Source organism: Euleptes europaea, chromosome 4 (assembly GCF_029931775.1).
Source record: "Euleptes europaea isolate rEulEur1 chromosome 4, rEulEur1.hap1, whole genome shotgun sequence".
NCBI classification, from domain to species: Eukaryota; Metazoa; Chordata; class Lepidosauria; order Squamata; family Sphaerodactylidae; genus Euleptes; species Euleptes europaea.
Window position 1 is genome coordinate 15,052,986 of NC_079315.1, and position 15,499 is coordinate 15,068,484.

General features: G+C 47.8%; 1 protein-coding gene and 1 long non-coding RNA gene across 2 annotated transcripts; one reads left to right on the forward strand and one right to left on the reverse strand.

Moving 5' to 3' along the window:
• Window positions 1-7,529: 7,529 nt before the first annotated feature.
• LOC130477168 (uncharacterized) lies at window positions 7,530-9,616 on the forward strand. The gene is made up of 3 exons (XR_008933282.1): window positions 7,530-7,576; window positions 9,231-9,342; window positions 9,573-9,616. It is a non-coding gene; the product is annotated as an uncharacterized LOC130477168 (long non-coding RNA).
• Window positions 9,617-14,051: 4,435 nt separating this feature from the next.
• Window positions 14,052-14,869, reverse strand: CLDN23 (claudin 23). The gene has a single exon (XM_056848914.1). It carries the CDS (start codon window positions 14,867-14,869, stop codon window positions 14,093-14,095), a length of 777 nt encoding a protein of 258 aa, XP_056704892.1. The 3' UTR covers window positions 14,052-14,092.
• Between the last annotated feature and the right edge of the window lie 630 nt (window positions 14,870-15,499).

The window sequence follows — 15,499 nt, forward strand, 5'->3', positions numbered from 1 at the left end:
TCTCCATACTCCTAGTGCATTGTTGGCTATTATACTGTTCTTATTGCTCTAATAGTGCTATCCAGTTTTATTTCACTGCATGTGTTATGCTCATCTTCATCGCCCTGTGTACAGGCAGGGGCTGTAGATCAGTGGCTGAACCTCCGTTTTGCATGCGGAAGATCTCAGGCTTAATCTGACATCTCCAGTTAAAAGGACTAGGCAGTAGACTGTGTGAAAGGCCTCTGCCCTGAAACCCTGGAGATCCGCTGCTAGTCTGAGTAGACAATACAGATCCTGATGGGCCAATAGTCTGATCCAGTAGAAGGGAGCTTCATGTGTTAAAAATTTTGTAATTTGCCTTGAGTCCCAGCAAGCAAAGCAGGTAATAAATGAAGTAAAATACATAGTTTGTGCCTTTTTAAACATCTTGTGCCATGAGTTGGGATCTGAGACAGTGTGGCATTGGATAACAGTGCCGTGTATTGCTTTGTGAGTCTGTCAGATTTAAACGGTGAGCTATTTGAAGGTTAACCTATAAACTTGGTTCTGATGGGCTGTCTTACCCTAGGTCTATTTGAAGAAGCTCCCCACCAGAACGGGTGAGGTAGCTCTTCCTGACCACACGACTTTCCCCTTGATCAACACTGTCTCCCCGACAGTCACAGACTACTCTGTACGCAACTCGGCTTTTTATTTTGCCGAACGGGAGGGCAGCTTCATCAAGATGCTCACCTTGAAAGATCCCAGAAGACCTTCCGTAAAGAAAATCCTACCTGTGGAGGGGGACGTGTTCGCCCTAGCTGTAGACTGGCTGAGCGGCAACATCTACTGGATCGACATGCGCCCGTCCGTCAACGTAGCAAGATCAGATGGCCGGTACCCGTACGTGGTGATTGGTGACGAGCTTCGCCGCCCAACTTCGGTGGCGCTGCATCCCCCGACTGCAACCCTGTGTTTGGCTGACTTGGGTTCTGGGGGCCGCTCGTATGGTTCCAAGATAGAATGTGCCTTCATGGATGGGAGCATGCGAAGAGTTCTCTGGAGGAGGTCTCAGATGCCTGTTGGCTTGACCATAGTAGATGCCGGCAGCTGGCTGTACTGGGCTGATCAGGGTAAGTAGTAAATGTTTATGGCACAAACATATTCCTTCATATGATAACAACAGTTAGAATTAACTTTGCAAGATATTGGAAACAAATTCCCCGATATAAATAACTGGATAGATAAGGTTAACAAACTTATGTATTAATTAAGCTGACCTATTATAACAATGATAAAGATATGGAAGATCTAGATGTTGTCTGGATCCCAATCTCCAGAAAAACTTTCAAAAATCTAGAACGTGGAGAAGAAGACGAGTAATGTTTTTGCAGGCTTGAATATGCGTAGCTGAGTTATCTTTTTAAAAAAATATTATTGTTACTTATATCTGTAACGGTATGTAATTTTGATTGATATATTTTGTTTCTTTTTCTTTCCCCCAATTTTATGTATGTATGTAATTTTATGTATGTAATAAAGTTTTTGAATTAATATATATTATTTTAAAGGTAGCTAGCTTTAGTCTCCAGTCCTGGGGCATGGGGCTCTCTAGTCCTGTCTTCTTGGAGAGAAGTAGGTTATGGAAACAGTGGATTGAGGATGGGAAAAACAAAAACAGGACTATCACAAAATGATGGATAGATTTATTGTTACAGCATTAGCTAGAAAAGATACAAACCTTATCAATAAAACCCATTACATGATAAAATAACCTCTTTGTAAAAAAAAATACAGATAACATTTTATCAATTAAAATTAACCTTATTAACACTGATAACCTTTTCTGAATGGATTTTAATTGCTGCAGAACAATATTTGGCTACCTGTAAATAAAATTGAGAGTCTCCCTCCCATAAGAGGAATTTCATTTTCTCTTCCTCTGGACTGGATTCCATTGTGTCACACAAAATGATGTGTTGTGCAAGTGCTTAAAAATGCTGTATTTAGGAAGACTGGGTGGATCCAACCATTCTTTTAAAGAGCCTTCCTCCAAGTTAAGCAGCTTCTTCTCCAATGAAGAGTCTCTTAAGTTGAAGGAAGGCTTTCAAACTTGAGTCAAAAGGAAAGGTTCAGTATAAGTACTTAAACTTCGCTCAGGGGAGTGGTAGGGTTAGGATCCAGGATCATTGGGTGCATTGGAACACGGGCAAGATAATGCTGCTGGAGTCGTCTTGTTTGTGGACTTCCTAGAGGCACCTGGTTGGCTACTGTGTGAACGGACTGCTAGACTTGATGGACCTTAGTCTGATCCAGCATTGCCATTCTTATGCTCTTATCCACCCTACTCCTTCCACATGGTACCCTGACCTGGATGGCCCAGGCTAGCCTGATCTCGTCTGATCTCAGAAGCTAAGCAGCGTCAGCCCTGGTTAGTATTTGGATGGGAGACCACCAAGGAATACCAGGGGTTGCTGTGCAGAGGAAGGCACTGGCAAACCACCTCTGTTAGTCTCTTGCCATGAAAACCCCAAAAAGGGGTCGCCATAAGTTGGCTGCGACTTGACGGCACTTTACACACACACACACACACACACACACACACCTACCTTCCACATGGAGGTTTTAAAGCTGCAGCCAAGCTTGCAAGGTTTGGAGACCCAAGGATTCTGCAAATCCAAGCCCTTTAACTATAAAATACATGCTGAAATTAAACGGGCGATGCACTGTTTTCTAAGAAGCAAGTGGGATGGTTCTTATGCTATAAACTGTACACAACAAGACTTGTCTCTTTGCCGCAGCCAAAAATGTTGTGGAACGGATACGGCTGGACGGCACCCGATTCCGAGTCATTCGGGGAAGTCTGCGAGGTCTTAGCCTGTTCACAGCTGGAGAAGGAATGATGCTCTGGACAACACTGCCAGTCAACGGTAAGCAGGCATGAAACACCTACTTCATCAATGGATTTTAAAATAAATATCGCAAGGTGTGGGAAGTGAAGACCTTTACTGATATGTTGGGTTACCTACCCATCTGGAAGTGACTAGGAGGCAAATTCTTTGGGATCTAGGCCCATAGACCTAGGCAAATCATAACTAGATGTTGGGTTCCCTGGCAACTCTCACATGAAGCTGCCATATACTGAATCAGACACGTGGTCCATCAAAGTCAGTATTGTCTACTCAGACCAGCAGCAGCTCTACAGGGTCTCAGGTGGAGGTCTTTCACATCACCTACTTGCCTGGTCCCTTTAACTGGAGATGCCAGGGGTTGAACCTGGGACCTTCTGCATGCCAATCAGATGCTCTACCACTGAGCCACAGCCCCTTCCCATGGATCTCCAGGGTCTCAGGCAGAGGTCTTTCACATCACCTGCTTGCCTAGTCACTTGAACTGGAGATGCCGGGGATTGAACCTGGGACCTTCTGCATGCCAAGCAGATGCTCTACCACTGAGCCACAGCCCCACCCAACACCTATTTTTGACACCATCTCCTACATGTCATGATAGCACAGGGGACCCAGAAGGTCTGCACATTTGCAGATGAGGTGAAATTTTAATCTTTTTGTCTTGTGGAACTCACCTGAAGGTTCACCTTTTTGGGACGCTTTTAAGCGGCATTTAATTGGGTGTCTATTCAATGCTTAAGCTAGCACTGTTCTTAGGCAGCCTCGATTCTAGCTACTCCCTAGGAATTAAAGGAGTCTGTGGTGCCCTGGCTTGTATGTCCCAGGTTAGCCCCGATCTCATCAGTTCTCGGAAACTAAGCAGGGTCAGCCCTGGTTAATATTTGGATGGGAGACCACCATGGAAGTCAGAGGTTGCTACGCAGAGGCAGGCAATGGCAATCTACCTCTGAACGACTCTTGCCTTGAAAACCCTGCGAGGTCACCAGAAGTCAGCTGTGACTTGAATAGCAAAAAATGATAACCCAGATGTAAAATGATAGAAATGCTATATGTGTGAGATACACACACACACACACACACACACACACACACACACACACACTGATGTGGCTTCCTCAGCATGAATCATCTGTACCTCCTAGGCTCTACCAGGGTCTGGAACATCAAACTGGAGCAGAGCACGGAGCGACAGTGGTTCCAAATAGACCAAATCCTTGTGGATGTGAAGATCTACAGCCAGCTAAGCCAACAAGGTAAAGGTCATAGTTAAATGGTGGAACTCCCCGCCCCAGGACGTGGTGATGGCTGCCACTTGGAAGGCTTTAAGAGGGGAGTGGACATGTTCATGGAGGATAGGACTATCCATGGCTACTGATCAAAATGGATGCTAGTCATGATGCATACCCATTCTCTCCAGGACCAGAGGAGCATGCCTCTTAACTTAGGTGCTGTGGAACACAGGCAGGATGGTGCTGCTGCAGTCGTCTTGTTTTGTGGGCTTCCTAGAGTCACCTGGTTGGCCACTGTGTGACCAGACTGCTGGACTTGATGGTCTGATCCAGCAGGGCTTTTCTTATGTTCTAATGTATTATTAGTCTTGGCAAAGGAAGACCTGGGTTGTATTAGCCAAGGACATGAGTGGCTGGCAGATGCATGTTGGTGACCAGGATTAATTCCAGGTTTTGGGGGGGCCCGGGCCGAGTGCCGAAGGGCCCACTCTCATCATCCTACAACCACAAGGACTCCTCGCTCGTGCCTTCTTTCCCCTGCCCGTTTGTGAGCCTTCCTCCTGATTTTATGTTTTTTCTCGAACATGCTGGGTGTTTTGTACTCCACCCCTGTGCCTGCCAGGGGAGCCATCATTGCACACCACCTGTGGGTCCTTCCTGGGCAGCATGTGGTTGGGGGATGGGGCTCTGTAGCAGCGGGCCCTCTCAGAAGCCCTGGCAGCTACCCCATCTCAGGGTGTGTGGACCTTGTGTGTGTGGACCTTGTGTGTGGGCCTTGTGGGTGACTGTACCATTTGAAGGGGACCCTTCCGTCTTTCAGTCACTCCCCAGTTTGAGCGGACTCTGGAAATTTGGGCATCTATTTAAACTTGCTTTGCCCCATGGCGCAGAGTGGTAAGCTGCAGCACTGCAGATGAAGCTCTGTTAACAACCTGAGTTTGCTCCCGGCGGAAGTCGGTTTCAGGTAGAAAAAGAAGAGTTGGTTTTATATGCCGACTTTTCTCTACCACTTAAGGGAGAATCTAACCGGCTTACAATCACTTTCCCCTCCCCACAACAGACACCCTGTGAGGTAGGTGGGGCTGAGAGAGCTCTAAGAGAGCTGTGACTAGCCCAAGGTCACCGAACTGGCTTCATGTGGAGGAGTGGGGAATCAAACCCGGTTCCCCAGATCAGAGTCCACCGCTCCAAACCGCTGCTCTTAACCACTACACCACACTGGCTTGTTCAAGGCTGACTCAGCCTTCCAGCCTTCCGAGGTCGATAAAATAAGGACCCAGCTTGCTTGGGGGTAAAGTGTAAACGACTGGGGAAGGCACTGGCAAACCACCCCGTAAACAGAGTCCCCCTAGTAAACATCGTGATGTGACGTCGCCCTGTGTGTCAGGAATGACCCGGTGCTTGCACAGGGGACAACCTTTCCTTTAGCCGTAGTTCAGACCCTGCATCTACAGTGTTGTTCAGGCCATTAAGTCGCCATACACTTCCCTTTCCCTGCCAGTTTGAGAGAGCGAACGGCAACGAAACTGAAGCAGTTCGCATTCCTTCCGTCACTTGCAGGTAGCAACGGCTGCTCACAGAACGGCGGATGCAGCCAAATCTGCTTGCCGGTCCCAGGAGGCAGGAACTGCAAATGTACCAGTGGGTACATCCTAGCTCGGGACACCGAGTGTGTCGAACCAGTGAAGTGTTCCCCGCCACGCCGTGCTTGCGAGGATAACAGCAAATGTGTCACAGCGGAGCAGATCTGCGATCGTCGCCTCGATTGCCGTGACGGATCTGACGAGAGAGGCTGTAAGTGTACCGTTTCAGCTCACATCTTGTTTGCAGCCTGCAAATAGGGGGTCAGTTTTTCAACGGTCAGTTCATTTGTTGGCCCATCTGCGGCTATTCAGTTGCTTCACCTTATTCGTTCTTAACAGTGCAGCACAATGCTTTTCCCACCTGTACATTCCCTGCTTCCCGCTGTCCTTGCTGTGCCATTGCTCTGCATGGCTGTCAGTTGTTCAAACAGTTAAATCAATCTCTAATCATATACCTCAGTCATAAATATAGATAGATAGAAGAAGAGTTGGTTTTTGTATGCCAATTTTCTCTACCACTGGAGGGAGACTCAAACCGGCTGTGAGGTGGGTATGTATATTTTCATCCAGACCAGTTTGGCCAGGGATCTTGGAGGAGTTTCTCCCCCACCCCAGCTTTTTGATTCTATGATTCTAAGTCGACCGCAGTCTTGACATGACCCGCTGCTTATACTTAAGGTAGCATTCAGTGCCCCACCCAACACAGTGCAAAGTTAGGTTGGTAAGTGTGAAAGGCAGAATAATAACAAACCGTATCTGGAATACGTTGTTCGTTATTCCACGGTGTTATGAAGATCAGTTACACAAGAGTGTGGGGAGGGGAGGGGAAGGTGATTGTAAGCCGGTTTGATTCTTCCTTAAGTGGTAAAGAAAGTCAGCATATAAAAACCATCTCTTCTTCTTCTGTCTCTCCCTCCCTGTCCTCCAAGCTTCACATCTGTTCTTAAAAGCTTATCTAACAATCTCTGGCAATGGTTCTTGTAGGTTATCCGGGCTGTGGTCTTGGTATTTTCTTTCCTGACGTTTCACCAGCAGCTGTGGCAGGCATCTTCAGAGGAGTAACACTGAAGGACAGTGTCTCTGAGTGTTACTCCTCTGAAGATGCCTGCCACAGCTGCTGGCAAAACGCCAGGAAAGAAAATACCAAGACCACGGTTACACAGCCCGGATAACCTACAAGAACCAATGAACTCTGACCGTGAAAGCCTTCGACAATATTTTTAATCTCTGGCAATTCCCCCCCCCCAATCCAGTGTTTACTTCATCCTTTGAAAATAGGTGATCTTAACTAACAGCGATTCTTGCTGCCTTTTGGTACTGTGTCCACCCAGCCATTTTACGGCACTGACAAGTTTAATGGTTTTCTCCCTTCAGGCAACTACCCTGACATGGAGCGCTCCCAGGTCACTGGGAGACCGCAGATCACACGTGTGTCTCAGGCAACCGCTAAGACCACTTTGGGCAAAGCCACCCCCAAGAAACCCACTATTGGGGTCGTGTACGTACAACCGGAGGTAACGCCGTACTATAAGAGAACTTCTAAAACCCAGAAAGTTACAACGACAACCCAGGCGCTTCCTGCAAGCAGACGGCAAAAGACCACACCATTGACAACGCAGAAGCAGGAACGGCCTGTTGGGACACAGGAAGTGTTGAGGAGTGGTCTGGAGGCCCAACCCTGCAGCAGTGAGACCTGTAACATGAAGGGCGGCTGCACTGTTGAAGGCGGCACAGTGAAGTGTCGCTGTTCGTTGGGATATAGTGGAGCGTACTGTGAAGAGCAAGTCAGGTCTAGCTCAGGCCCCGTCGTCCTCAGCACTATCGCCGTCTTACTGGTTGCGATGGCGGCCGCGGCAGCTTTTATCTTCTTCAGGAAGCAAAGAATGCGAGAAAGGTGAGCTGGTTGCTTGCAACACCTATGTAAGGGAGGCGCTTGCGTGTTTCGTCAGCAAGAGGACTCAAATGCTTGCTCTGCAGTAATGGGCTCTGAACAGAGTCTTGGAATGGCAGGGACTTTTCACATTGTGACGCTCTTCTCATTTATTTTATTTATGTTATTTATAATCTGCCTCTCACATAAGAAAGGCCATGCTGGATCAGACCAAGGCCCATCAAATCCAGCAGTCTGTTCACACAGTGGCCAACCAGGTGCCTCTAAGAAGCCCCCAAACAAGACGACTGCAGCAGCATTGTCCTGCCTGTGTTCCACAGCACCTAATATAATAGGCGTACTCCTCTGATCCTGGAGAGAATAGGTACGCATCATGACTAGTAGCCATGGATAGCCCTCTCCTCCATGAACATGTCCACTCCCCTCTTAAAGCCTTCCAAGTTGGCAGCCATCACCACATCCTGGGGCAGGGAGTTGCGCAATTTAACTATGCGCTGTGTGAAGAAATACTTCCTTTTATCTGTTTTGAATCTCTCACTCTCCAGCTTCAGCAGATGACCCCGCATTCTAGTATTATGAGAGAGGGAGAGACTCAAGGCAGATTACACAGCGTATGTCAATGTAGTCAATAGGATGGGGCATCCAGTAAGCGGTGTAATAGGATTAGGATAGCAGGAATTAAAACCCGAGTGAAAATCTGAGCCCTGTCCTGGCTAGCTCAAGCGTATCACATCCCAGAAGCTAAGCAAGCTCAGCCCTGGTAAGTACTTGGATGGGAGGCTACCAAGGAAGTCCAGGGTTGCTCTGAAGAGGCAGGTGATACCAAGACACCTCTGAATGTCCCTTGCCTTGAAAACCTTATAGGGTTGCAAGAAGTCAGCTGCGACTCAACAACAACAACAAAAACCCGGGAATACACTGCAACAAAGTGTATAGCCAGTGTGGTGTAGTGGTTAGGGGCAGCGGACTCTAATCTGGAGAACTGGGCTTGATCGCCCGCTCCTCCACATGCAGCCTTCTGGATGACCTTGGGGTAGTCAGTTTTCTCTGAACTCTCTCAGCCCCACCTACCTCACAACGTGTCTGTTGTGGGGAGAGGAAGGGAAGGCGGTTGTAAGATGGTTTGAGACTCCTTAAAGGTAGAGAAAACGGAGACATTAAAAAATCACCTTTTCTAACACAGCATGTTAAACAATGCAGAAATGACATCATAGGATAATACATACAGCAATGTAGCCTGCTGCCCTATCTTCCATAAATTTCTGTACCCTCCTGAGCTGCTAGCCTCTAACACACATTACAGCAGTCAATTCCAGAAGTGATTGGGGTGTTAGTTAAATGATTTGGCTTCATCCAATAAAGCTGATTGTTTCGACACCGCTGGTTCGAATATTATAGAAATGTTCTCCTTTTTCAACATACCTCTCCTATGGTCCCCCACCCTCTCTCCATCACCCAGTCCAGCAGAACTCCAGTGACACTCTTAATTTGCGATTCCTTTTAACTTTAAAACTTTTCACATCAAAAACATTCTTCGGCTGCATTGTGGTATAAATGGAAGTACGGGAAAACTGTGGAGCTTTTCTACTGTCACCGTTGCTTTATAGGGCGAGGGCTTTGGCCTGGTAATGGTTAACTTTTGTCTTTCTCTCTCAAGGTCTTCAAGTACATCATCAACTAGTTATCTAACGTATCAGAAAGACAGAGAGATGGAAGAGAGCATTTTAGAAAATGAAACCTGTATCAATGGCGCTTATGAACCGGAGCAGGTAAAGGCACTGGCGAGATCCCAGTTCCAAACCTAAAATAGCATACTCTATAACCTGAAAGTGCTACAGGCGTTTGGAACTGCACCTGGGCAGCCTATCTAAACTTCCCATCTCAAAAACACTGTGTGTATGTATGGGGGTGGGTCCTATTTCAGTCCTCACAGCTATATTAAACAAGTGGATCTGTGGCATCAGCACCTGGGCTAAAAACGTGTTTCTTCTTCCCGCAGGAACTGAGAACTCCTTTGACAACCGAAAAAGGCACAGATGTATAACAAAATAAATAAAATATTTGCAGATAACTCCTACAGTGTCTCGTTCTTGGAAGTGCAGATTCAGGGGGGAAATGTAGAATCATAGAGTTGGAAGGGACCACCAGGGTCATCTAGTCCAATCCCCTGCACAATGCAGGAAATTCACAACTACCTCCCCCCCACACCCCCAGTGACCCATACTCCATGCCCAGAAGATGGCCAAGGTGCCCTCCCTCTCATCATCTGCCTGAGGTCAAAGAATCAGCACTGCGGACAGATGGCCATCTAGCCTCTGCTTAAAAACCTCCAGGGAAGGAGCACTTACCACCTCCCGAGGAAGCCTGTTCCACTGAGGAACTGCTCTAACTGTTGGAAAATTCTTCCTAATGTCTAGATGGAAACTCTCTTGATTTAATTCAACCCGTTGGTTCTGGTCCGACCTTCTGGGGCAACAGAAAACAACTCGGCACCCTCCTCTATAGGATAACCCTTCAAGTACTTGAAGATGGTTATCATATCCCCTCTCAGTCTTCTCCTCTTCAGGCTAAACATACCCAGCTCCTTCAACCTTTCCTCACAGGACTTGGTCTTCAGACCCCTCACCATCTTTGTTGCCCTCCTCTGGACACTTTCCAGCTTGTCTACATCTTCTTAAATTGCGGTGCCCAAAACTGAACACAGTACTCTAGGTGAGGTCCAACCAGAGCAGAGCAATACCATCACTTTGCAAAATATAAATATATAAAACAAAAAGTAGGGCAAGTAAGACTTACTGAAGGAATGCCAAACAAAGTTTTCATCCACCGGCAGAGGACAAAGAGGGAGACAGACAAATCACCGTGGATAGGAAGCTCCAAAGTTCCAGCACCGCAACCAAGAAGGCCCTTGTTTGGGTTGTCTTAAGAGTGAAATTTCAGTGTAGAGGAGTAAATGGGTAGAAAATGGATTATTAAACAGAAGCCAGGAACAAACCTGCAGTGTACCTATCAGAGTGTAAAGTGATCCGGTATGTCACACAGTGTTTGATTTCAGTAATGGATAGCTGAAGCAAATAACGTTAGAGGCCTTTTTGAAAACGGACTATGCAAACTGGCGATGAAAAGCCCACTGCTGCGATGGTAGGGTTGCCAACAGTGTCCTGGCAAGTGCCAGGCAATTTGAGTGCTGGTGCTGGGGGAAAGGCAGCATTTGGGAGGATATGTCACTTCTGGGTGACACTCTAGGCTGCCTGCCCTAGTCTCTATGGTCCTCACCATAGAGCCTTGGAGAAATTCCTAGACAAGTCATTTTTTTCCCTCCTGCTGCTCCTCAATTTCTCCCAGGCAGCAGCACAGAGGGAGGCAACATGCTTGGGCTCATCTCACTCCCAGGCAGTGACATAGTGAGAGGCAATTGCCAGTCCCACACCGCTGTCATCTCTCTTGGGATGGCAAAATACTCTGAAACAGACCCGGACACGTGGCTAGCCAATGGTTGTTTATGCCTGGGTACTTCCACTCACATTCACTCCCCGTCTGCCTCGGTTGTTCCTTGGAGTTATGCATGAGTTTCCCCTCCATTAGAGATGACTTCGCTGCCAGCCCTCACAAATCCCAGGACTTCCTGTTCCTCTGTTAACCCGATTCTTCCCTCTTCCCTGAGCTCAGCCTGGGTGAAATCCCTATGCATAAGACAACGTGCGGGACACCCAGGCTTGGTTTCGCTCATAGCCAATTACAAAGCAGCATGTCCAGAGGCAGAGATTCAAATACTTCCTCTTTCCTTGGAGCTCTTTCTGAGCAGAAGAAAGGCTTTTAAAAACCGAAGCTGGGATTTCTCTCCCCCCCCCCCTTTCTTTTCAGATTGATCTGTTTTTTGGTTTTTGTTCTTAAAATGTTTTTTTATGCTGCAATTGGGTTTGGGGGGAGGGAACTTTTTCTCTCACTACAGCCAATTACGAAGCAGCATTTCAAGGGGCGGGGATTCAAATACTTCCTAATTTGAGCTTGGAGGCTGCTGGTGCGGGTCCAGCGAGCAACGGAAACTCCCATTCATAAACGACCAATGATAGAGACAGAGGCTTAGAAAGGGAATGTTATTTCTGCTTTCCCCTTTCCCACTGCCTCACATGTTTCTGGGGGTATGGGTTGAGAGAGGCACAGCCAGCTGAGGTGGGAGGGGAGAAATCTGAAAGTTTGCTTCTTCTTTTTAAGTCCAACGACTTGTGTGCAAAACTGGATGCAGGCCATAATGCTGGCTTAGAGGGCACTTGGCATGAACCGACCAAATAATTTTCTTGTTAGCTGTTGATTCCTCTGCTGCCTTCCTTCCTTTCATGATGATATCCCAAATGGGAACTCTCCCACTGATGAAGTCAGAAACTGATGGCGCTCCCCTTTTAATTGTAGCATAAACACAAGAAGAGAACTGCTCAGCAAAAGAATTAAACTCAACATTCACTCCCCTGGGAATCCTTAATCTCTAAACCAGTGCAAAAAGAAGGCTCTCCAACCATTCTCAGTCAGCACCCTGTTAATCTACAAATTTTAGGATTCTTCGGGAACAGGATGGCAGCTGTGATAACTGAACAGATCCAAACTTGTTTGTGGGTGACGGGTGGGAGATGACTGAAGTTTGGTAACCAGCTCCCAACTCTATTATATCTAGAACGTGCCTTTTCTAGATCATGTACCAAAACGTTAAGAATACAATCCTATGCTCTCCTACTTGGGAGTAAGGTTTGTTGACTAAGGTGAGATTTACTTCTGAGTAAACATGCATGGGATTGTACTGCTCCTCTCTTCCCTAGAAGTGCCAGCACCAGTATATCACCTTTAACAAACTTCCTCGGCACAGGTGAACACAATTTGAGTCCAGTAAAACCTCTTAAGGCCAACAAAATTGCCCATGGTATAAACGTCCGTAAATCAAAGTTCACTTCATCGAACTTTGAGTCACGAAAGCTTATATCCCAGACAATTTTGTTGGTCTTTGAGGTGCTACTGGGCTCACATTTTGTTCACCTACTCTAGACTGACACACCTGCCCTTCCGAAACTATCTGCACAGGTGAACATTCCGTAGCTTCCAGCTGAATACCTGTTCTAAGGGGCCCTTGCTGAAGTCAACTGGAGGACTGAGCAGGAGGAGGTATGTTCTGTTCAAGGGCGCAGGATTCAATCAGGCATGTCAGGTAGGCGGGGTAAGTGAAACTAGCATAGAGAGGTTATTTTTATTCATGGTGCATTGCATTTTTCCTGTCCATCTGTAAACAAGACACTGCCTCGTGTGTCCTGAGTACACAGTCACACCCTGCAGCGATGTGTTCTTACAGTGCAATCCTAAACAGAGTTACACCCTTCTGTGTCAATTGAAGTCACTGGGCATGGAAAGGCACTGTTACTTTAGTAAACCCATAACAACCGGGGTGCGGCCATAGTGGAAGCCTGACTTCCTGAAGAAGAAGAGTTGGTTTTGATATGCCGACTTTCTCTACCACTTAAGGAAGAATCAAACCAGCTTACAATCACCTTCTCTTCCCCTCCCCACAACAGACACCCTGTAAGGGTAGGTGGGGCTGAGAGAGCTCTAAGAGAGCTGTGACTAGCCCAAGGTCACCCAGCTGGCTTCATGTGGAAGAGTGGGGAACAAATCCTGTTCACCAGATTAGCCTTCAGTGCTCATGTGGAGGAGCGGGGAATCAAACCCGGTTCTCCAGATCAGAGGCCACCGCTCCAAACCACCACTCTTAACCGCTACACCACGCTGGCTCTCTAGATCCCTTCCCTACCTTCTCAGCTTTCGCTTTTTAAAAACAAAACATCTCTAGTCCTTTTGCTTATGGAGATCAGGAAAAACATGGAGGTTCTACTCCATCCTATTGGCCTACAAAGAGTAAACAATGGAATAAAATTACAAATCCATTGGAATGATTGGCAAGGAAATTGGCACTTTTTTATTTTGTTCACATCATTTCATAAATTAAAGGTACTGGGTTCTCGTGCTTACAAAAATGGATGGCTAAGCTCCTGGCGAAGAAGATTGCTTCCCCTAATTATGTGGATGGAGATATCGGTAGGCTTGGATTCTGAGGGCATTCTCCCCCCCCCAAGCAGCACCGACTCTCCCCTCCCACCCCAAAACAGAGTACGCCTATAACAGCATGTGGGCGCCAGTGAAAACCACCCGCACAGTTTTTCCATGGGCAGAAATTTGCTGCTGCCCCCCGAGCCATTCTTTCCGCAATTGTGATTTGATGTCCAAATAACATTTAACAAAATGTCGACTGAAGAAACTGTGCCAAAAAAAGACAGCGCTAAGATTTCCCAGTGATGCAAGAAATGCAGCTGCTGCGCCCTGTTGTAGAGAGGTAGGAAGAAGATTCGGCTGAGACGAAAACCTGCTGATGGGTGTGGCCCGGCGGGACACCTTGTCGTCCCGACATGGTTCTGCAGTAAGATTTCCTCCCAAGTCCCGCTTGCTCCTTGTGCTCCCTTGCAAAGGTCCCCCTGAGCAGGGCTATAAATCTGAGTCACAGGGAAGCCTGCTCCTGTAGCTGTACTTACTAGCCCGTTCATCCTCCAGTACATCAAGAGAGTTGGTGTAGGACCTGGGCGTCGGAGTCCTATAATACATTTCGAAATCTTTGTGGTCAACAGAGGAAGCGACGGTCGGGAAGGTGGCTGGGGCTTGCACGCCGGCAGGCGGATAATTGTAATTCTTAGCGTCTTTCTTTAGCTTGCATTCCTTGCAGCACTGGGCAAAGCTGACGGCAAGGGAGACGCCCCCGATAATTTCCAGGCAGCTGCCCAGGTAACCGAGGACCAGGCAGTAGCCGACCTGCAGGGTGCTGCCGGCAACGGCGGGTAGGTTGTAGAGTTCGTAGTTGTACCAGGAGACGGCAATCAGGCTCAGCACCCCGGAAATGAAAAGCGACAGGCCGCCCAGCCCAGCCAGCAGGAAGTGGGGTGTCTCCGTCCAGCAGCGCACGCCCAGAGAAGCCACAACCAGCCCTAGGACGAGGACCGCCAGAGACGAGGGCATGAGCCCCTTGGAAACTTGCACGGGTAGCTGGGAATAGTAGTCGAGGCTGTCTTGGATGTTGCAACTGGTGTCGTGGGTGCTTACGGATTCCTCGCAGATGTCCCAGATGCCCTGGTGCTGGATGATATCGAAAGCCTTGTCGGGGATCCGACTCAGGTCCCTCCAGTTGGGAGCCAGCGTGCTGGTCAGGTTCAAGATAAGGCCACAGGGAGCGAGGACGATGCCCACAACCATGGCTGCCGGGGTCCGCATGATGTGCCTGACCGTGGAGGGGGAGAAGAGCTGTTAATTTTAAATACCGTATTTTGGACCTTCTTTCCCTTAAGAGAGATCCTTTTCACACGGATATGTCCTGGGTCGTTTACGCATGGGCGTTTTACCTGAGGTTCGTTGCTCGCTGGACCCACTCTTTCCTGTTGGGAATCGATGCACCAGCAGTTTCCAAGCTCAAATCAAGTCCCCGCCCCTTTAAATGCTGCTTTGTAATTGGCTTACTTGTAGTGCTTACTGTGAGAGAAAATTCCCCCCTCCCAAAACCCAATCGCCACATAAAAAAGCACTTTAAGAACAACATAAAAAAACGGAGCGATCTGAAAGAAAGGTGGGGGGAGAAATCCAAGCCTCAGTTTCATGAAACCTTTCTTGTGCTCAGAAAGAGCTCCTAGGAAGCAGGAAGTATTTGAATCCCCGCCTCTGGACATGCTGCTTTGTAATTGGATGTGAGCAAAACCAAGCTTTGCATGCTCCGCACTTTGGCTTCTGCGTGGGGATTTCACCTGGGCTTTGCTCAGGGAAGATGGAAGAGTCGGGTTAACAAAGGGATGGGAACACCCGGACATTGCGAGGGCTGGACACGAGGTCATCTCTAACGGACGGGAAACT

What these genes read in the sequence shown, in the direction of transcription:
- CLDN23 (XM_056848914.1), bottom strand. Translation starts at nt 14,869, where the DNA reads ATGCGGACCCCGGCAGCCATGGTTGTGGGCATCGTCCTCGCTCCCTGT.